The 22487-nt window shown below is 45.8% G+C and overlaps 1 protein-coding gene across 1 annotated transcript in view; it reads left to right on the top strand.

The window, feature by feature from the left end:
- plxnd1 (plexin D1) overlaps positions 1–22487 on the top strand; it is a 108990-nt gene that overhangs the window by 68857 nt on the left and 17646 nt on the right. Inside the window, exons 20-29 of the mRNA XM_083769818.1 lie at positions 4962–5076; positions 6140–6247; positions 9636–9748; positions 11698–11802; positions 13730–13860; positions 14817–15015; positions 15535–15681; positions 17617–17773; positions 18168–18344; positions 19276–21778. Coding sequence (XP_083625944.1) covers positions 4962–5076; positions 6140–6247; positions 9636–9748; positions 11698–11802; positions 13730–13860; positions 14817–15015; positions 15535–15681; positions 17617–17773; positions 18168–18344; positions 19276–21778 — 3755 coding nt within the window. The remainder of the gene's footprint in view (positions 1–4961; positions 5077–6139; positions 6248–9635; positions 9749–11697; positions 11803–13729; positions 13861–14816; positions 15016–15534; positions 15682–17616; positions 17774–18167; positions 18345–19275; positions 21779–22487) is intronic.

The raw sequence follows: 22487 nt of genomic DNA, 5'->3' as shown, positions 1-22487 counted from the left end.
GGTTAGACAGTCGGGAACCAATCAGAAGGCTGACAAAGGGTGAATTAGGGGTTCAGAGTCTTGCTCAAGTCTCAAGGACACTTCAACACTAACTCTGGGTGAGCCCGGTTTCGAATTCCGGCCACTCTACCCCTCAGCCACTGCCGCCCCTTATATGGACGGGAACCCCTTTTTTGTATACCTTTCAGGATGGGAACCGCTTTTGGGGTAGTTGTTGCTATGTACAGTACTGTATGTAATATTTTTGTCATTTTGGAATATATATATTTGAAGGTTTTCAGAAAACTTAGGTCAGGATTTAGAAGGCATTTTTAGAATCAGACTCAGTCCTAAATGGGTTTTAACCCATTCTGACCTGAGATCAGATTCATACAAGGTTTCCACTGGACACACACTGGTCTGATGAACCCATTCTGACCTGAGATCAGATTCTAAAAAATGTCAGTCGTTCTTCGATTTTTGAAAAAATAGCAGACCTACAAGCTCGTATCGCGCCACTCGGTGGCGCGATATGAGCTTGTAGATCTGCTATTTATAAATACCTAAAGCATAACATGATGCTGACACCAAAATGGGTGCCCGGTCAGAATGGGTTAAGTGTAATTTAGTTTAAACGGGCAGCAGCGCTGGTTGGCAGGTATCAATGCACTTTTAGACGGTTTGTGCCAGCAAAACGATGGGCGATTAGATTTATTTCTTGATTGCCCCTTGTCTTGGTTGTTTAAACATGACTTTGTGGGCCGCTATACTCGATAACATTTTGTTATCAAGTTTGTAATGGGCTTGGCCGCTCGGGTCACTATCACAAGATGGATTAGATAAAGTATAAACAATGGTCTGTGTCAAGGTGATTAATGCAACATATTGCATCAGTGATGTTGTCTCTCAGTTTGTGACATGCAGTCACACACACAGACACATGTCCCTCTCCTAGTAGAATCTGTTGCTTTTCACTATCTTTTTTCACATATAGCTTGGGATTAAATCAAATTCCTTAACTTATTCCACTTGGATATTAATATATCTGTCACGTTTACAATTGACCATTTAGGCATTTAGCAGAATTTCTTAATCCAGAGTGATTTACAGTAAGCAAGGACAACACAAGGTAATCTAGGATCATAGCTAAACCAAGAATCTATCATCAGTCTAACAATGGAATATTACAAAAATATATAATAATCAATCATCTGTACATTGAAACTATACAGACTATATGTTGCCAGGTTAACACAATGACATGGCATCTGTCTACAAAACATGCTATCTAAAATTTGAAGAGGAAGTGCAGTAGACTAGACAGTAATATCCTGTGTTCATTTAACGATTTGGATTGGAACCATTTGGAAGTCTGACAGTGTTACATTGGTGACACCTCACCTGGTCCTGTGGTGCAGTGACCACAGACTCTTACCTGCATCAGTATCCAGCAGGACGTCTTGTGCTGTGTTTTCTCTGTGTCTAGACACTGGTCCCTCACCATCTGTCAATTTTCCATGTGATGCGCAAGACAATGATTTGGTATAGCAGAAGCAGGCGTACTGTAGATTGTCTCGTGCTATACTCGGTGAGCGATTGTCTGTCTGTGCATTAATTCACATGCATGAGAAGCACAGTGCGACCCTGTAAAGCCCTTTACTCTTTTTTTTTTTTTTTAAGATATTTTTTTGCGGCTTACGCCTTTATTGATTTTTTAAGGGATAGAAAGTAGGCTGACAGGAAACGGGAGAGAGATGGGGGGATGACATGCGGTAAAGGCCGTGTCGGGTCCGGGAGTCGAACCCGCGGCACACCGCGACTGGATCACCAGTCCGGTGCCCAGACCGTTACGCTACGGCCTGGGCCAAGCCCTTTACTCTTGATTAGTGGTTGGTAAGTGATTAGTGGTTGGTAATAGGTGGTCTTTGTTCTCGAGTCCCTGAGTCAAGTCCCAAGTCAACACTGACAAGTCCCAAATAAAGTCCTAAGCTTGTTGGAATGTATTAAGTTAAGTGACTTGGAAAAAGACTCACTGGCCTCGATTAAGCAGTTCCAATAATATTACTAATCATATTACAGTATTATGATCTGGGGGCGTGTGGTATGTCATATTGCAATTTTGGGCATGTTAAGAAGTGCTTTTGACACCCCGCGGAGTGCGCAAAACGGCCTTGAATTAGTCATGGGTGTGTTTAAGGCGTGTTTGAGACGTACCCAATCAACATGTCCGTACTATTCTATTTACCAGTCAGCTGATGTCACATACGGAATGCGCACTTTGGGGATCGTGGTATTACATTTCTTCAGGCTGGCACCATAGAAGACATGACATGACTTTGTCACATTTGGGTTAATTATTCCTATTGCACTGCATGCTATCACCTTTATGCCTCAAAAGAACAGACCCACCTATACCTTTCAGATCGGAATGGAACTGCGAGTAGATAGCAGCATATTGGCAAATTGGCAATCCATGCGTAATGTTCCCAGAATCGTCTAACCCCCGAACATGCAAGTTCGTTTGATATTGTTTAATTCGATAATGATAAAACCATGTACCATACAGCGAATGAAAGCAAGATTCCTAAGGAATATGGAGATTTTTACATTTAATAAAACGGTTGAGAAATGAGAGAACCATGAGTGTTTATAGGCTAATATCAACGTTTTTTTATGAAAGACAAACGGGCTGTGAACTTGAAGAGCTCAATCACCATCCCGACACGGAAGAAATATAGCCTAGTGCATGCATGTATATGCACTGTTGCACTTGCACACAGTAGCCTACACACGCTCTTTATTTTTTCTATTGAAAAACACCAGTAAAATAACGTTTATTATATTTTATTTCATTCAAGTCACGACGAAGGAATGAGTTGAATGCGTGCTGCGTAATGCTGTGGCCCCGATGGTATGGTCTTCGCTGAGTTCGCTCGTAGCATTTTATTGAAGAAGACTTGAATCGGGTGTGATACAGCATATGAAAGCAAACTTCCCACGGATTATGGAGATGTTTTTATTTATTTTTAAGGTTGAGAAATGAAAGAATTATGGCCGTTTCTAATCTCAACATTTAAAAAAAAAAAAGACGCAAAACGAGGCTGTTGCCATGTCTCATAGAAACAAGTAAATAGGTCTATAAAAATAAGCGCATATAACAGGGGTCTGTAACCTATTTTAAATGAAGTGCCATGTTTTTATTTTCTAGATAGTGAGTCTGCCATATCCAGATTAATTTTTAATGACACCACATTAAAATAAAAAAACATATTTTGATTGTCCACAAATATAAAGTTCTTCCTTCTTTTTAAATATGTTCTTGCACATTGTTATAATGATCATTATATATATCCCCCTGCAGTCAGAGTTCATAGTTTTAATGAATGAATGTGATGCATTGTGAGCTGGTATAGATCTGCTATTTTCAAAAGTAATCTTGGAATTTTTGTATTTAATTTTTGGATTAGCCGTCCTTAGTTGGGCAAATGCATTCATCTGGGGATCCTTGACATGGGAATGTGCTGTGTGAGGATCACTGGTTTAAACAACATTAGGAGAAAAGCCCAAATAACCACTTTAGAAACAAGAAAAGCAACCACAAAATAGTACAACTACCAATATTTACAAGCAACTTTACAGAAAAAGAAGCCGCTTATAATAAACAGACATGGCAACACTCTACCAGCCTCCCAGAGCCGCTCAAGTGTAAAATCAAACAGTGCTTGTTGCGTTTATGAGGTGGTCAGACCCACGTCTAATCGTTATGCGCTGAGTGTCTTTAGGTCAAGGGGCTTAATAGCAAATTGCGCAAAGCGAAAATAATTAACATATGGACACTCCCACAATGCTAAAATATTCAGGAACGCCGTATGCCATAATGTGTGTGCGTTCAACACGGGCCGAGTGCGTTCAACACGGGCCGATATGCCTTTCATAATACGAATGTGCGCAGAGCGAGGCCAATTTATGTATTACCATAGGTAAAACGCACCTTCAAAATCTAGGCCACAGTCTCAAGTCAAGGGAGGGTTCAAGTCAAGTCAAGTCACAAGTCATTGGCATTGAATCCCCAAGTCGAGTACAAGTATATTAAGTCTAAAGTCATCCAATTGGAGTTGAGTCTCAACACTGTGAGGTTGGACAGTGTTATTTGTCATTTGATTAGTGTGTCTGACAGAATGTTCTCTTTTGAGGAAGACCCTGAGGAAGAGACTGCTGTCAAAACATCAGTAACTATTTTCCAGCTATTAAAAGTTTCTAAGGTGACCTGTGTGCTCCAGCTCTTTTCCTTGTCAACGCTGCTTTGCTCCCTGTCTGAGAGCACCGGCCCTTCATTCTTATAATAGCTTGTAACACATGAACTCTCTCAAGTTTGGACTTTTTTGAGGGTTCTGTTCTATGGTTTGTGGAAAATAGCAGTGTGTCTTCGGGGCTCAATTTGAGGTCTAACCAAAATGTAAGTGCTTTTTATCCACTCAAACCCTATATCTTTAATTGACATGACTCCCCCGAGGGACTCTAGGTCCAGTCCTCTATCTTCCCTCAACACAATCCTAGTAGAGAGAGACAAAAGCTGATCTAGAAGCTCACATCACGTCACGCTGTGATTCATGGTGAGCTTGTAGATCTCTTATTTTCACAGAATGTTCGCGCCCAGGATAGGGACGCTAAGGTTCATTTTGTCAATGCTAATTCTCCCTGTGTTATTGCACGTCATGCTGCACAAACCTGAACCCACTCCAACATTATCACACCTGACTTTGTGTAATAAAAGGATAGATCCAAATTGACTGTGCCATATTGTGCATGTATGTATGTTGTCTTATCTTTTTAGTCTGAGGGCTTTGACCTCAATTTCGTTGTACTTGACAATGACAATGAAGACGTTCTGATTCTCATCCTATAATTCTCTCTCTCTCTCTCTCTCTCTCTCTCTCTCTCTCTCTCTCTCTCTCTCTCTCTCTCTCTCTCTCTGCCTCTAGGTGCAGGCGGGGAACTTCCACCGTGTGATTGCCAGGGTGCAGCTGGGTGGAAGTGACATGGCCATTACGGTCACAGTGGTGGTGTCCTGTGTGCTGCTGCTGCTGTGCACTGTGGGTAGGTGACGCTCACTTTTCTCCCCCCACGAATCGACTCATTTACTTTTATAATCGACTAAATCAATTAGTCTGACTCTGATTATGCACTTGCATCACTCCCTGCATCATGCTTCATTGAGGGCATACAAAAATAGCGAAAATGCGTTTTCTACAAGCTCACAAGCTGGTGGGCTTGCACACTTTTAAAATAATCTTTGGCCCTTACCCATTGGGTAGACGGGTGATGCATGGATATCTGTCTACTATGGCCCTTACCCATTGGGTAGACAGATGATGCATGGATGTCTGTCTGGCTGCTGTAGCAACAGTCCCTCCAGATGTGGAACAGATCAAAGAAGCCATGGGGGCCCCCCCCCCAAATATGTGAAGCACAAAGACCCCACTGTCTCCCTGTACCTCTGTCTCTGTGCATGTGTCCCTCTGTCCCTCACTGTACTGTACTGTACTGTGTGTGTGTGTGTGTGTGTGTGTGCGTGTGTGCGCGTGTGCACGTGCGTGCGTTGTACTATTGTCTAGTACAGTTCAAAACAATCATTGTATTATAAGAACTAGCCCTTACCCGTTGTGAGATATTTGCCCCCCCCCCCCTGGTGGCCGCGGGGGGTACTGCACCCGGTGCGTTTTTAATTCACTAATAAATTCATTATTAATAATTAATGTGTCAAATCGAAAAAAGGGCTCCGTTACGCCCTCCATAATCAAGTCAATGCCTGTGTGAAAAGTGGGAGCGATTGGTGCAGGCAATGAGGAGATAAGTGTTTGTTTCTGACAGACACACACACACACAGACAGACATTGTTAGAATTATAGTATGATAAGCATTTTCATTTCAAATTCAGAAGTCATGCACGCCTCTGTTACACTTTAAATGGAGTCCTGCTCTGTTGGATTTTGTCAGCTTGTGATAACAACATAATAAGTTTAAAAAGTAATTAGTCTCTCTCTCTTTGTGTCTCTGTCTCTCTCTATCGCTCTCTCTCTCTCTGTCTATCTCTCATATCTCTCTGTCTCTTTGTCTCTTCCACTCTCTCTCTCTCTCTCTCTCTCTCTCTGTGTCATAGCGCTGGTGGTTTACTGCACAAAGAGTCGGAGGGCAGAGCGATACTGGCAGAAAACTCTTCTGCAAATGGAGGAGATGGAGTCGCAGATCAGAGAAGAAATACGCAAAGGTGCGCACACGTATGCACACACATGCACACGCATGCACAACACATGCATGCACACGCATGTTGCACAACACATGCATGCACAGACAAACAATATACACACATACAGAAAACATGCGCACAAACAAGCGCTAGTGTCTTTCTTCCCTTCTCTCAAGGAGGCAGTTTATTAAGCCTCATCTATACTTGTCCGAAAATAGCCAATCTACAAGCTCGCAACGCGTCGCTTATTTTCGGTGCGTGACGCGATGCATAACCAATTGTAAATCAGACATAACTTCTCTGTTTCAGTTTTAGTGTTCATTGATATTCATAGAAACAAGAAACGTGTGAAGACAGAAACATGTCTTGTAAATCTCTCTCTATATATATATGTGTGTGTGTGTGTGTGTGTGTGTGTGTGTGTGTGTGTGTGTGTGCGTGTGCGTGCGTGCGTGCGTGCGTGTGCGCGTGTGTGTGCGTGTGTCTTAGTATGTGGTGGAGCTAGGGAGATACGGCGCTTGACAGATTTGTGCCCAGTAAGCGTGACTCATAAAACAGTGCCTGACAAGCAATCAGTCACACGCATGCAGACACACTCAGTGGTCACATTGCGTTGTTGCGTCTAGTGTGTGTGTCTGTGTGTGTGTGTGTGTGTGTGTGTTTGTGTGTGTGTGTGTGTGCATGCATGCACACTCACGTGTACGTGTGTGCCAGTCTGGGACTTGAGACTGAACCCATGCGAAGGCCACTGGGCGTCTGAACACCTAAATTTATGGGACAGGGAAGGAGGGAGGGAGGGAGAGATGGAGATACGGGGGGGGCGGGGGGGGGGAGAGTGGGAGTCAGGGCCAAGAGTTTGACTAGATGGAGAAAGAGTGGGAGGAGAAGGGGGGGTGGGGGGGGGGACTGAGGGAGGGGGGGAGTTATTTAGCTCAACGACGCAGATAGATTTGTGGTTGAGTTCAGGGTGAGTGTGTTGGAAGCGAGGGACGGCTCCGGTGTTGGGAAGAGATATTGAGGTGGGTGTGTCTGTGTGTGTGTGTGTGGGGGGGGGGGGGGGGGGGGGGTAGTTAAAGTAGAGTGGAAATTGACAGATTTCACGGGTGGGAGGATTTGCGCGGCGGTCCAGGGTGCAAAGGTGTGGCGGAGGGGAGTTTTTAAGGGATGATTTATACTTTGCGGCGCGGCGGTGTCACAGTGTGGCGGAGAACAGCCGATCTGCAAGCTCACGAGGTGTTTGCGTGGCGGCTCCTTGTGAGCTCGCAGATCGGATGTTTACGCCACGGCGCGGGACGAAGTGTAAATCAAGCCTCAGCGGTGAGTCCTCCTTCTGCATCCAATCAGTGCACGATAAAACATGGCATGTTAATGTAACTCTGCGAGTGTCAAAAATGGAGCTGTAAAAAGTCACATTTAACGCTCTCAGAGTTGCATTAACACACCATATTTTATTGTGTGGTGATGTCATGTAGCCAGAGGATGTTTTGGAATAGGAGTAGGAGGCTTTAACTTGGAAGAGTTACTGTATGAATGAAGTATGTTTGGGCCCTTGATCCCTCAACTCCAATATCTCCTCACACATGCATCCACGCATGCATGCACGCATGCATGCATGCATGCACGCATGTGTGCGCGCACGTGCGTGCGCGCGCGTGTGTGTGTACAACACAACACACACAAACACATACACACACATTACACGCACAAACACATGGACCGAAGTAATTGCCGTTTTAAACCCAAACAAATCCCTCATCCTGTTCAAGGAAGAGCTTCTCCATAAAGAGATATCCCATGTCTCATTAGATCATAGATGGGAACATTATCCACTCCCAGAGAACATAACACAGCCAATAAAGCCGCTACAATAAGCCCAGTGTTGCCACGCGGAGCCGGCTTGGCTGTTTGGACTTGCTGATACTGTTGTTTCTCTGGTCGCCGCTCGCTCACGCCACGCACAAACCTCAGCCTGGCCCTGCACACACATGGTTTGGATGAGCGCCGCAGACTGGATTTGCCTGCCCTGATTCCTGTTTAGTAAATATTTGCCAGAATTTCCGTGCTGGACTGCATGCTCGGGTTGAGAGAGAGAATCAGAGAGAGAGGGGAGGGGAGGCGTGGTATGTACAAGCTGAAAGCTTATGCCTAACTTGTATGAAACAAGCTCACGTTGTGAGCTTGTGAATTGGCTATTTTTGGCGTGCTACACCGTCGCAGGACAAACTACAGATAAGGGCTCTGTACCGTACAGAACCTTGAACAGTACAGAACCTTGAACATGACAGGAGGAGATAAAATGATGGAGTGAACACTTTATGTTCCTCATAATGAGGACTAGATGAACTCTCGTGATTGCCGTGATGGCTTCAGGGGCTTTATCACCCGACGGCCGTGCCAGACTCAAACCATGTGTTATTATTGAACTCAGCAGTCCTTTCGCTGTGCGAGCGAGACGGCTTTCTGCCAGGATGTGAAAGCACAGAGGCAGCAACAGTGAGCACAGAGGCTTCCATATGCCTCTGCTGCTTTTAATATGCGGTCCCCCCCATGTTTTATACCTGCTTCTGGGCAGACTGAATTAAATACATGCATTTGCTCTTGGGAAATGTCTGATATGTTTGATATGTATGTCTTGATCATATCAATATCATTCAAATTAACCCTGGTGTCCCTATGTATTTAAAAATGCATTAAAATTGTGTTTTTTTTCTAAGATTTTCCACAAAAATGTTTTAATCGCAAAACAGCAAGCTCACAACATGTCGCATCACAAAACATAGTGAGCTTGTAGATCTCACTATTTGTCATACTAAGGCTTAAAGGACCACTTCACCACTTTTCAACCTACCTTCATGTAATTGGTCCTCACTAATGTTCATGATAAAATGCCACAATTCTTTTCTACTCAGTCTGTGTCTTATGGGAGGGCTGTGGGCAGTTCAGAAACCCGTCCACCAGTGACAACATTGATGCTAATAGAAACTGCAGGCTTTCTATTCCTGAAAAGTTGCAATAGCGATAATGGAAGCCATCGTTCTCACGATAATAAAAATCCTTGTTTAAAAAAAGATCTGCCTAATGATGATGTCACTGGTGGACAGGTCTCTGAACTGCCTACAGCCCTCCTATGAGACACAAACTGAGTAGAAAGAAAATTGTTGTATTTTATCATGAACATTAGTGAGGATTATATAAAGATAAGTTGTAAAGTGGCGAAGTGGTCCTTTAAGTGGATAAAGATGGAAAATGTACCAAATAATCTAAGAGATTGAAGGGTCCATAAAGTTTCCAATTAATTTTGTCTCATTGCTGTGTGTGTGTGTGTGTGTGTGTGTGTGTGTGTGTGTGTGTGTGTGTGTGCGTGTGTGCGTGTGCGTTTGCGTGCGCGTGCGTGTGTCTCCTGTCCCAGGCTTTGCGGAGCTCCAGACAGACATGACAGATTTGACCAAGGAGCTCAACCGTAGCCAAGGCATCCCATTCCTGGAGTACAAACAGTTTGTCACGCGTACCTTCTTCCCCAAGGTGAGACAGCCTTTCTTTACCGCTCATGCTCTATGTTTTGTGGATCAGGGTCCACTGGAACAGTGGTTCCCAAACCGTTTAGCTCAAGACCCAAATACGAACTTAGTTATGTTATGTTATGTGAGCTTTCAGTATTTCTTAAATATGTGTTTTCGTTCATTGATTTCTTCAGGAAATTACTGACTATCGGTTAATTTTGTTTTTAATTCATGAAAAGTTTAGTTTTTTATGTTTTTAAATAATAATAATTAGAAAATATAATTTGTATTCTGCCTGGTGTCCTACTCCTAATGTTGGCGTAAATCTGGGCAATCGGAGTGTTAACACATTTTCAAAAGTAGTGAAAATACTAGTAATAGAAATTCAAGCTCATGGGCCCTATTTTCATCACTGCCTTAACCCTTATCCCTAAACTTTTTTTTAAACTATTTTCCACTGAACCACTGATCTAACCGCTAAAACAGCCAAGTGACACACCACTACATATCTCACTTTTTACATCCCCCCGCTCCCTTTCGCCATACTGATGTGAATGAAACGCCTGGTAAAATAAATCCACCTACAGCACGCAGCAGACATACCGTACGATGTCTAGTGAACTGCAGCTTGGTTTAGTGGCCGCGAGCGGAGTTAATGCGTTCTCTGTAGGTAAGCGTTTTTGTGCTGTGTGATCCTCCCAGAAGGTAGACTGTGAGTCTATCTGTGGGTGGGTGTTTTTCCACTGATGCAGACAGACACGACGCAGTGGGCTTTGTCTCCCAACCGCAGGCTTGGTCGTTCAAGGAGACAGAACAATGCTGGGCACACATACAGGGGGAACTTTCCCTTCTTGTTTAATTCCCTCTTGCAAGCCAGTCTTTTGCAAGTAGCATTCTTACTACAGGCTTTTGCACAACCAGAGTTGGTTTTGTTGTAGCGGACACTGGGAAGGTTTTGTTTTTTCCTGTCTTTTTTTTTTTTTTTTTGCAAAGGAAGTGAGAGTGAAGTGAGCTCAGCAGTGTTGAAAAGCAGCACAGAGGGAGCATAAATACAACGTGTTGCTACCTCAACGCCGTCTCTCCATAGTTTTCCACTGAGACGGAAAACGTACAACACTGCTGGTTCCAGTAAACCCTATGAGCCTTTGGCCTTGACCGGTGGACATTCTTACACAGTACACACACCCCGTCTCTTTGGCAGTTGGAGCGTGTGTGCACACACAAGCACTTCGAAGTAGAGTGGCCTACCGATATATCAGTCTGACTTTTTTGTGTCCCTATTTTGGGCATGTCAGTATAAACTAGTATAGACTTCCTCTAAAAGTTTATTGTGTTTTTTTTATTAAGTGATTATTAAGTGATTTCATAATTTTCGTACAATTTCTTCTTATTATATCAGTCAAAACATTGGTAATCAGTGGTCTAGGACCACTAGACCACATCTGTTGGGCTCTACTCCAAACAAAGACACGTCAGGACACTCACACAAGACACGTTTTGAGTGGGAGCCAAGTGTAGCCCATCTCATCTCCCCTTCTCTCTCTTGTCCAAATGAATTGGCCGAGGCTTGAAAGGCAGTGCTCTCCTTGGATGTGTCAATAAATCCATTGCAGAGCTGACGTCTCATGTCTTTATGTCATGTTTCTCCTGTTCAAAGCTTGTCAGGGTTTATTTAGAGCTTCAGTTTCAGAAGTTACGCTTGCCTTTGATTCCATTCTACAACGTTATCACTACCGGCCTCAAGGTCAACCATCTGTGAGCGACTAGGCAGATGATCCCTCCTTGTGTTCATGTAATTCTGCGAGCGCACAAATGTAACCGGATGGAGCCATAAGTGTCCTTTCCCTTACATTTGTGCACTCTCTGTTAACACTAAGGATGTTGCTGGCTATACTGTATATGACCAGCTACAGTAAGTCCTTTTGGGCATTGTTCACCTGACCTTTCTCTGCATACTGTACGTTTTTTCAGATGTGTTCGGACTATGAGAAGACCCTGGTCCAGCCTCAGTATGAGAACGATGGCCTGGGGCCTCGAGCTCTCCCTGAGACCCACCCGCTCCTCCAGGACTGGCAGGTAAACGGTTAACCACAAAATACAGCAGCCCTACCGGAAGCCCCCAGGGGTCTATACTAGGTCCCCTCCTCTTTTTCACTCTACTCCAAATGTCTTTGCTAAAAATAGCCCGAACTAATGTACAATCTTGCATATCGACGAAGGTCGGCCTCTCATGGCATGCCCAGAATAGGACCACTCGAAGTGCATGCTCTGCACTGGGGGTTCATGTGGTTAAAGCATGCGTTGCGTTCTGCCTCATCCTCCTTGAATCAGGTCCTTTTTCACTCCCTGGCTTCCCAACTGGGTCACACTGGAGCTTGTTAAGGCTTTACTGGAGGGTTGTTGATGAGGGGCAAAGAACTGCACACTGTGCATGTTTGTGTGTGTGTGTGTGTGTGTGTGCACACTGTGCATGTGTGTGTGTGTGTGTGTGTGTGTGTGTGTGTGTGTGTGTGTGTGTGTGTGTGTGTGTGTGTGTGTGTGTGTCTTTGTATGCACTTGTGAATGTATGCGAGTTCACGTATCGTCATTGTCGAGTGGAAACCATGTATGTCCAAAACTGTTACTTTTCAGAACATTTAAAATGAAAACTACCTGGATCCTGGATGGTTTGCAAAAAAGTAGCTTACAGTAATGTGTGACACTGTAGTATTACCAGTAGGCCTATAAGGACAGTAATTTACCATTTACAATTTCACATAAAAAGTTGAAACATGGAGATACAAGGTGTCATGGCCGACGACAGCGACCATATGCATACATGCGGTTGTGTGTGTGTGTGTGTGTGTGTGTGTGTGTGTGTGTGTGTGTGTGTGTGTGTGTGTGTGCGTGTGTGTGTGTGTGTGTGTGTGTGTGTGTGTGTGTGTGTGTGTGTGTGTGTGTGTGTGTGTGTGTGCGTGTGCGTGCGCGTGCGTGCCGGTGCATACTAATGCGTGGGATTCAGGAGCTGGGCCTTTCGGTGTGACACAGAGGACTTTCAGCTTGTCCAACAAAACGCCCCACCCTGCTGCCCCGCCGATGGCAGCTTGTTGACACACTCCCTGGACAACTGAACAGTATGCGCTTCAATCCTGACCACGTGCACATCCATCTTTGTGTGGGTGTGTGTGTGCGTGTGGGTGTGTGTGTGCTGTGCACACTGCACATATACCGTACACATTATGCGAGAGTGAAAGAAGGAGTGAGAGAACAAGAGAGACAGCACTTCCACAGTACTCCGCAAGAGTGTGTGTGTGTGTGTGTGTGTGTGTGTGTGTGTGTGTGTGTGTGTGTGTGTGTGTGTGTGTGTGTGTGTGTGCATGTGCGTGTGTGTGGAAGAGAGAGAGAGAGAGAGACAGTTAGAAAGAGTGGGAGAGGAAGATAAGAGAGAGGGGGAGAGAGAGTTGCGATGCCGTTAGTTTTGGGTCGACAGCCAGGGGAGCCTGTCTTAACAGTGATGAAGTGCCCGAGATCCACACCGTCTTCTCCAGGAAGTGTTTTCCAGGTCACAGCAAATAAATCTCACAGGCGGGCATTTATCTTAATGGACACCCCTGTTCTCTTTCTGTCAGCCTGCAAACCACACCATATGGCTGCAGTCCAGAGGGAAGACTTCATCACGCTGCTGCTTAGTCGCAGCCACAGATAGGGCTGCGCTCATTAAGTCGACTCGGCACATTTAGAGACAATCGCGCGCACGGTCACAGGCCAGAAACGGGGAGATCGAGAGAGAGAGAGAGAGAAAAAGAGAGAGGGAGACAGAGAGAGAGCAGGTGCCCAAGGAAGCAACACGGAGCGAGGAGCTGTGATAATAAGATAGAGCGGTCACCCGATACAGTAGGTCACCGTAGACCAGAAGGCACAGGTGTACAGTAGGTTATGGAGGTGGGATGGCAGGTGTAATGCGGTTTAAATGAGCTCACGTGGGGGAGGATGTGGTGTAACCCCTTCTCTGTCTCCTCTCTAGTCCTCCAGCACAACACGGCCCAACATGGAGGAGGGCATCACCATGTTCTCCACCCTCCTCAATAACAAGCACTTCCTGGTCACGTTCGTGCACGCCCTGGAGCAACAGAAGGACTTTGCCGTAAGAGACAGGTAAATGGAGGAGGTCACTTTATTCCAAGGTTGAATGCTGTATACGTCTGCACTTTTTGGAAAGAGAACGACCCTACACACAAAAATGATCAGTGTTAATTAATATAGTGTACAAATGATATAGTGTACAAATGAGAGAGACAAATGGGCCCTTATGGGTTAATTTGCCTCTCTCTATTTGTCTGAGTCTCTAGTTACATTTACGCTGATCATTGTATTGTGCACATAATGTAACGCCCAGGATTAATAATTGACACTGGGTGAAAAAAATGGAGGAATGGGTTGCAAAAAAAAGAAAGATGAAAAAACAAAGTACAGACAAGTAGAATAAAAATAAATCTGCATTCTATCATCAATTACATAAAATCTGGACTACAAAAAAAAGACAAAGTCAACAAAGTTGACTCTGGGCAACTTAAGTTTTCCAGTGTTCCCGGAAATTGTTCAGCCTTAGCGTGACAACAATACCTGGCGGGTCTCCCCCAATGTGTAGCTCTGTCAACCGCAGCAGCGCGTACGTTGGCTCCAGAAGCAGACAGTCATTGTGGAGTGCAGTATCTTTAAAGAAAGGCCCGAGAGAAATTCCAGAGGCGAGACCACAGCCCACTCGCTGCTCAGTGTCAGCGCTGAGAACTGATGCTTTGCTTTGCTTTGCTCTCCTGTGGCATGAATGAGGCTTTGTCATGGAAATCCCCACCGCTGCACCCCTGGACTCACTCACCCTGATTTGAATCACCCTGGGTTAGATCAGAATCTCAGAGGAGGACTCTGAAGTCACAGGTGGCGGGGTGGGGGTGGGGAGTGAGAGGGGAGTGAGAGGGGAGTGTTGTTGCTGTGGTCGTAGAATGTGGTTATTTTTATAATCTCTCGTCGACCACACAGTGACATGGCTGCTTAGTGGGCTGTCTGTTTTGTGTTTGTCCACTCATCTTCCTCCCCCCCCGTCCCCTCCTCAGATGTAGCTTGGCGTCGCTGCTCACCATCGCCCTCCATGGAAAGCTGGAGTACTACACCAGCATCATGAAAGACCTGCTGGTGGATTTGATCGACGCCTCGGCTTCCAAGAACCCCAAACTGATGCTGCGGCGCACCGAGTCCGTGGTGGAGAAGATGCTGACCAACTGGATGTCCATCTGCATGTACAGCTACCTCAAGGTGAGACCACAGGAGAGGGCATGTTTGGGGGCATTTGTGGGCAAAGATATGATTTCCATTGATAATGTAACGTTATGTAAAGCACTTAAAAAGCAGTGATGATGATGATTGTAATGTCACTTTAAAACTACGCCAATGCCACTGTAATTAATATAATATTTGTAACCCATTCCCTTCTGTATTGCTCTGTCAGACCACAGCGTTTTTCATTTTTCACTAAGCCACCATTTAACCGTGCATCCTCCTGACGACATAAACGGGAGGACAAATTCCAACTATTAACTCTCATTACCTCTCAAGACAAACGACTTGGTGGCTAAACATGTTTTATGGTTTGGAGGGAGAGGGGGTGGGGGTGGTGGGGGGTTATAATGTGAAATTACCGTATGTGCGGGAATAAATCAACTGGCCCTTTAAGAAGAATTCCCCAGGCAAATATCGTTTTTGCACAGTCAAATAAATCTTGTTCCTCGGAACCCTTTGCTCCTCCGCCGCTCCGCTCTGCTCTGCTGTCTCCAGGAGACCGTTGGCGAGCCGTTCTTCCTGCTCCTGTGCGCCATCAAGCAGCAGATCAACAAGGGCTCCATAGACGCCATCACGGGGAAGGCTCGCTACACGCTCAACGAGGAGTGGCTGCTGAGAGAGAACATTGAGGCTAAGCCAACGGTAGGACGCCTCTCTCACGCACGCACGCACGCACATGTGCGCAGGCACACACACACACACACACACACACACACACACACACACATGCAAGCACATGCTAAAACTGAATTCACAGGCTAAAATTCATAAAAATGTGTTGAGCCTTTTCAAAACTAGCCGATGCGACACATTGTGAGCTTGTAGATTTCTGAATAGCCAAAACATAAAATAGGGTTTAATTGGTTAATATATGTTTTGTAATAATAATCTAAATCTGTAAAAAGTAAGTTATAACTAAAGTTTTCAAATAACTGACTGTAAAAAAGTTCAATATGTGCCTCTGAGATGTAACCTTAAAATTGTACAGTACTTTTACTGAAGTACAGTACTTCAGTAAATGTCATTTCCACCACTGCACACACACACATGCAGGTCATACCCTGACGCCAATTGGTTCGGAGGGGCCCGCCTAACCCATTGCTTTGTAGAAATGCACTTAATGTCACGCTGCGTTAAAGTCTCACCAAACATCTACGGTCAATTAAGATTCATTGCCGTAGCTGATTGATATTAAATCACAGTGACATTTAAATACCCATAGTGAGGGGCGCCCGCCCGGGCGGCGCAGGGCTAAGGTTTCTGCCCACCACTGTGGCCACAGGCACTCCTACACACACAGTTCAAAGTGCTTTGTTGTCACACGCAGTGAAATAGATTTGTCTACGTTTAACCCGTTTAACCCCCCAAAAAATGTAATACATTATAGAAATTATCCTATGATAATTTATCCCATTAACACCTGAGGACCTCGTTCTACAAATGTCTTCTAAAACAGTTTTCTGAAAAACGTATCTTTCTATGTCAGTGGTTCTCTAGAATTATGTATTTGACCGTCGACCTCCATCTTAAGATTAGAGTTAAAAATATTCTCTGTGAAAGAATATATATTCAAAGATTTGCACACTTTTTCACACTTTTTCAAAAATATCAGATCTACAAGCTCGTAGCGTGGCACTCGGCGCTAAGTAAGTCAGAGAGGCTTATTGTCGGGCTGGTGCCGCGTGATGAGCTTGTATATCTAATATTAACAGCTAAAGTTTAAAATACTGGTTAAAGTGGTTAAAAGCTAAGGCAACACAGATGCGTTCCAGGTCTTAAAGGACCACTTCACCATTCCTCAACTTATCTTCACGTAATTGGTCCTCACTAATGTTCATGATAAAATACCACAATTCTTTTCACAATTGTGGTGAAGTGGTTTTTGAATGGCTTAATAATAAAAAATAATTTCAGTTGTGGGAAGCTGTTATAGGGGTGGGTGTTCTCTGTCGCTGGACTAGCGTCTCCCTCTCACAAATGAGAGGGATAAGTGTGTTCCTCCACACCTGTCTGTGTGGTGAGAAGAAAGAAGCGGCTCTTGAATCCATGTATATTTTAGGAGACGTGATTGACTCTAAACCAACCGGTAGGCGTGTGACAGGGTCTATATACGCATGGCTTCAAACATTCCTAGAGACAAATATCCATGGAGGGAGCTGCATCGAATCTCTCTGAAATGTATAATGAGCAACAACTGTGATGCGGTCATGTTCTTTTGGTTTTATTCCTATCTTCCCCAGAATGTTGAGGCACACTTCCGAATCAACATGAATGTTTCGTGTTCTATTGTTTTATTACTCTACTGGATAGATGGCTTGGAATATAATTTTTTTCAAGTGCTGACTGTACTTCTCTGTCTAATATATCCTCCAGAACTACATCTCGCTGAGCTTTTTATATTCCCCCTGTCTTTTATTTTGGTCTCCTTTTTTTAAATGAATATAATTTAATTTGTGATTTTCATTTTGTATTGGACGGTATCTCTGGGTTGATATTCGTGTGACTCATATATAACTGTTGGAATAAACAACTGAATAAGTTCAGTTCAAATAAAAAGTGTTGTTTTTTTCTTTGCAGAACATCAACGTGTCGTTCCAGGGCTGTGGCATGGACTCCCTTCCCGTCCGGGTCATGAACACAGACACCATCTGCCAGGTCAAAGAGAAGATCCTGGACGCCTTCTATAAAAACCTGCCCTTCTCCCAGTGGCCGCGGGCAGAAGACGTCGACCTCGGTAAGAGGACAGACGTCCAGTCATCCATCAGTCTCTCCCTTTCCCCAAACTGTGCCAAAGATATGGAAAGTAACCTTCGCAAAAAGGGTCGATTCCTCTTATGAAGTTACGCCAGCCCCTGGGGCTACAATCTAAAAGATGGCGGAATGCATTGAGGAGAGTCTATAGTAATAATCATGAAGAGTTATTGCTTTCAAGGACTGTGGTGCCTGCAGACCTGCTGTTATTAATGGCCCAGGAATATATCCACAGGTTGTTTCAGATGCGCATCTAACCTGCCCGTTCAATGTTTGGGTGACATTTCTCCTCTCCTCTCCTCTCCTCTCCTCTCCTCTCCTCTCCTCTCCTCTCCTCTCCTCTCCTCTCCTCTCCTCTCCTCTCCTCTCCTCTCCAGAGTGGTTTGCTTCTGGCTGTAACAGTAAGATTCTTCAGGATATTGATAACACCACATTGATGGAAGATGGCCGCAAGAAACTCAACACAGTCGTACATTACCAGGTGAGAGAGTGCGTGTGTGTGTGTATGAGAGGACGCTGGCGTTTCTGTCGCCGCTTCTCAATCGGAGACAAAAGTCAAGTTTAAGTGTGTTTTCAGTGCCTTTACAAAACAGCAATCAGTACACTATACCTGGATTGTCGCTACAATACAAGGATTGCACAGTTTTGGGACTTACCTGCAGGTTCATCTGCGGTTGTTTACTTGTTTGTCATCGAGCGGCTGTTATCTGACGGCTGTCAGGTTTTCCAGCCTGGTAAAACGGCAATCGCCTGTTTGCCCACTTTCTATGACTCCTTGGTTGTAGGACACTTCTGTGCTTGGATCGTTTGGATTACGGGTCTGCTGTGTTACTTGGGAAAGTTGGATTCCTTGACTCTTTCCATCCAGCGGTAGCGTTAGCCACCGTTAGCCTCTGCTGTCGTCAATGATGGGTATATTCCAGTACTCCTCTGCGAAACTTCTTGACCTCGTCAGCTACTCCATTCCAAACTCCATCACGGTCATTAAAGCTCTTGGACTCTTGCGTCGCCCTCGCTATATTCATAGGGGCTCGCGACGTAAGTTTATTTACTCCAGCTCACCCATACCCTCCATAACGTCTGTGTCTCACTCTGGTGCATTACGTCATCACAACAAAGCCCATGTGCGCGCCCACTATCTCCGCCCACTGGTCTGTGTTGACAGTTCAGCACCTCCCATCCAGCTTATGTTAGCGGCTTCATTTATGCTGTTGAACACTCAATCTCTTAACAATAAACCTGGATTAATTCATGACATCATCAAAGAACGACGCATTGACATCTGTTGTCTGTGTGAAACATGGCAGGCACCACAGGACTTCAAAGCACTCAATGCAGCCACTCCCCCAGGCTATGTATATTTACAGAAGCCTCGTTTGAAGGGGGGTGGTGGTGGGCTGGCTGTGATCCATCGAGCTGACATCCTCATTAAAGAGGTGACGGTAACCACTGCTACCTCTTTTGAGTGTGTTGTGTTCACACTAGCTGGATTTTTACAACACCAGTTCGTCCTAGTGTACCGCCCACCTAAAAACACCAGCTCGGCCCGGACTGCCTTTTTGTCTGAGCTGTCTGAGCTGCTCACCCCTGTCTGTGCCATGTCTCCATCCACATTCCTGCTTGGCGACCTCAATGTGCACGTGGACTCCAGCAGTTGCACGTTTGCCATTGAATTTCTGTCACTGTTGGATTGTTTCGATTTTACCCAACATGTGCGTGGCCCCACCCATGACAGAGGTCACACGTTGGACTTGGTGTGCTCCACTGGTACACCTCCCACCAATCTGCAGTGTCTGGACCTGAAGGCATCCGACCACCACACCATTGTCTTTAGTGTTCCGGCCTCCCTGCCCAGGCAGCGTCCGAGGCGTACCGTCACATTTAGGAACACCAAGACAGTGAGTGCTCAGGCCCTATCAACCATGATAGCTGCCCACATGGCTACGGTTTCCCCCGACCCCATGACTGATGACCTGGTAACCAGCTACAACACTGCACTATCCCATAGCCTGGACTCTCTTGCCCCCATCAAAACCAGGACCGTCTCATTCAATCGCCCTGCCCCCTGGTTCACCACTGAGCTTCGAGTCATGAAGGCTGCTGGTCGACGCCTGGAGAGGCTCTATAAGAAAACTGGCCTCACTGTCCACCAGTTGGCTTTTAAGGACCACGTCATGGCCTACAAGGAGGCTCTCTCCCGGACTATGACCCAGTACTACTCCACCCTCATTGGGTCTCAGCAAAACCACCCCAGGAAGTTATTCTCCACCATCAACAAACTGCTCAGCCCCCTCTCCCCCACTCCCTCGCCCTCTGGTGCCACTGATCTCTGCACCAGATTCCTGGATTTTTTCCAGGAGAAGGTGGATTCCATCCACCTGCAGCTGCAGACACCCTCCACCTCTCTGCAGGCACCTCAGTTGCAGGACGTTGCACCCTTAGCTGCATGTCCCCCCTTTGCCTTCTTTGCTCCGGTGGAAGCTACGTTGACCACTGAACTGGTCACCAAGGCCAAGGCCTCCACCTGCTCCCTGGACCCAATGCCCACAGCATTGGTGAAGGCTTGCCTACCTACTCTCTGCCCCATCATGACAAACATCATTAACTCCTCTCTGCAATCAGGCACTGTACCCACCAGTCTCAAAATCGCCTCTGTCACCCCAATCCTGAAGAAGCCTGGTTTGGACCCTGATGACCTTGCCAACTACCGGCCGATCTCCAACCTGCCTTTCCTCAGTAAGACCCTGGAAAGAGTAGTTGCCGCACAGCTCCATCAGCACATGTCCAATCATGAACTCTTCGAACCCCTCCAGTCAGGCTACAGAGCTCACCACAGCACAGAGACTGCCCTGATCAAGATCACCAACGATCTCCTCATGGCTGCTGACTCAGGCAACATCAGTCTCCTGATTCTTCTGGATCTCTCAGCAGCCTTCGACACTGTATCCCATTCCATACTCCTCAACCGCCTTTCCACCCACCTTGGACTCACCGGATCCGTTCTCTCCTGGTTCCACTCATATCTGTCCGACAGGCAGCAGTTTGTCTCCACCAACGGTTCCAGCTCCCACCATGCCCCAGTAAACCATGGAGTGCCACAAGGCTCTGTGCTTGGTCCCATCCTTTTCACCATTTACATGCTTCCGCTCGGTCAGATCATCCGCCAACATGATCTACGGTTCCACTGCTATGCTGATGATACACAGCTGTATCTCAGTACTACACCAACCGCTCTGCTCCCCCCACAGTCCATTGTCAACTGCCTCCTCGAAATAAAGACCTGGATGACCACTAACCTCCTCAAACTCAACAGCAAAAAAACCGAGCTCATGGTGATGGGTCCCAAGGCTCAGCTTGAGAAGATTGGACATTTTCTTCTCCAGGTGGATGGCTGTTCCATCTCTCCATCCCCTGAAGTACGCAACCTGGGTGTCATCCTGGACTCTACCCTCTCCTTTCAATCCCACATCAAATCTGTCACTAAATCTGCCTTCTTCCACCTCAAAAACATTTCCAGACTCCGCCCCTCACTCCCAGACTCTGTTGCAGAGACCCTAATCCATGCATTTATCTCCTCCCGGCTGGATTACTGCAACGGTGTTCTGTTCGGCCTCCCCAAGAAGTCCCTTGACAGATTGCAGTACGTGCAAAACTCCGCTGCCAGAGTGCTCACCCGCACAAAACGCTGGCAGCACATCACCCCCACCCTCAAACACCTCCACTGGCTCCCGGTTAAGTTCCGCATTCATTACAAACTGCTCCTCCTCACCTACAAATCCCTCCATGCCCTTGCCCCACAGTACTTGACGGACCTCCTCAAGGACTACACCCCTGAGCGGAACCTGAGGTCTTCAGACATGGAACTCCTCACCATCCGTCACGCAAAACGGCGGACTCTCGGCGATAGAGCCTTCTACGTGGCAGCCCCTGCCCTCTGGAACTCTCTCCCCTTAGAGATCCGCCAGACTCCCACATTAAACTCTTTCAAGTCTGCACTGAAAAGACATTTGTTCACTTTGGCTTTTGGCAACTAGTTTTGTTTTTTGTTTTTTGTCTTGTTAAGCGTCCTTGGGTTTCTTGAAAGGCGCTATATAAATCCAAGTTATTATTATTATTATTATTGTATGTGTGTGTGTGTGTGTGTGTGTGTGTGTGTGTGAGGCTCCTGTGGTGGGTGTTGTCATGGTGGCCTGATATTGCACCAGTGACAGTAGGAGAAGGGAAGGTGAGAACTCTGTGTAAAATGGTGTCACTGGCTGTCCACAGGTGCGCTTGGTTATGTGTGTCTCTGCAGAGATATGTGCGCTTGTGTGCGCGCACACATACATGTGTGTGTTTGTCTGTGTACATGTGCGTGTGTACTTGTATCGGCCAAATGCGCCCCCAGAAGTAGAGTAGAATTTTAGTAGACAGTTTTCCGTTTCCTCACAAAATAATTCGTTTAGGCTTGCAATTAAAGGATTCAGTTTGGGGTTCACACTGGCAGCTACTGTACAAACCTACAGGCTACCATTAATTCTCAATGGAAGCAGCTGTGACAAAATCTACGAAGCTACAATCAAAGTTGAGTTGGCTTCAACTGCTACTACAAAGCTACAAAACGACCAAGTGTTGTTTAACCATTTAACTCACCCTCTCTCTTCACACAATTCCTGCTTGTATTGGGGGGAAATGGATTATTTTCGGCCGCCAGTTTC

This window comes from Protomyctophum parallelum, assembly GCF_964188405.1.
Source record: "Protomyctophum parallelum genome assembly, chromosome: 7".
Classification (NCBI taxonomy): Eukaryota; Metazoa; Chordata; class Actinopteri; order Myctophiformes; family Myctophidae; genus Protomyctophum; species Protomyctophum parallelum.
The sequence above is the reverse complement of the archived record's forward strand: the minus strand, read 5'-3'. Positions and strand labels throughout refer to the sequence as shown.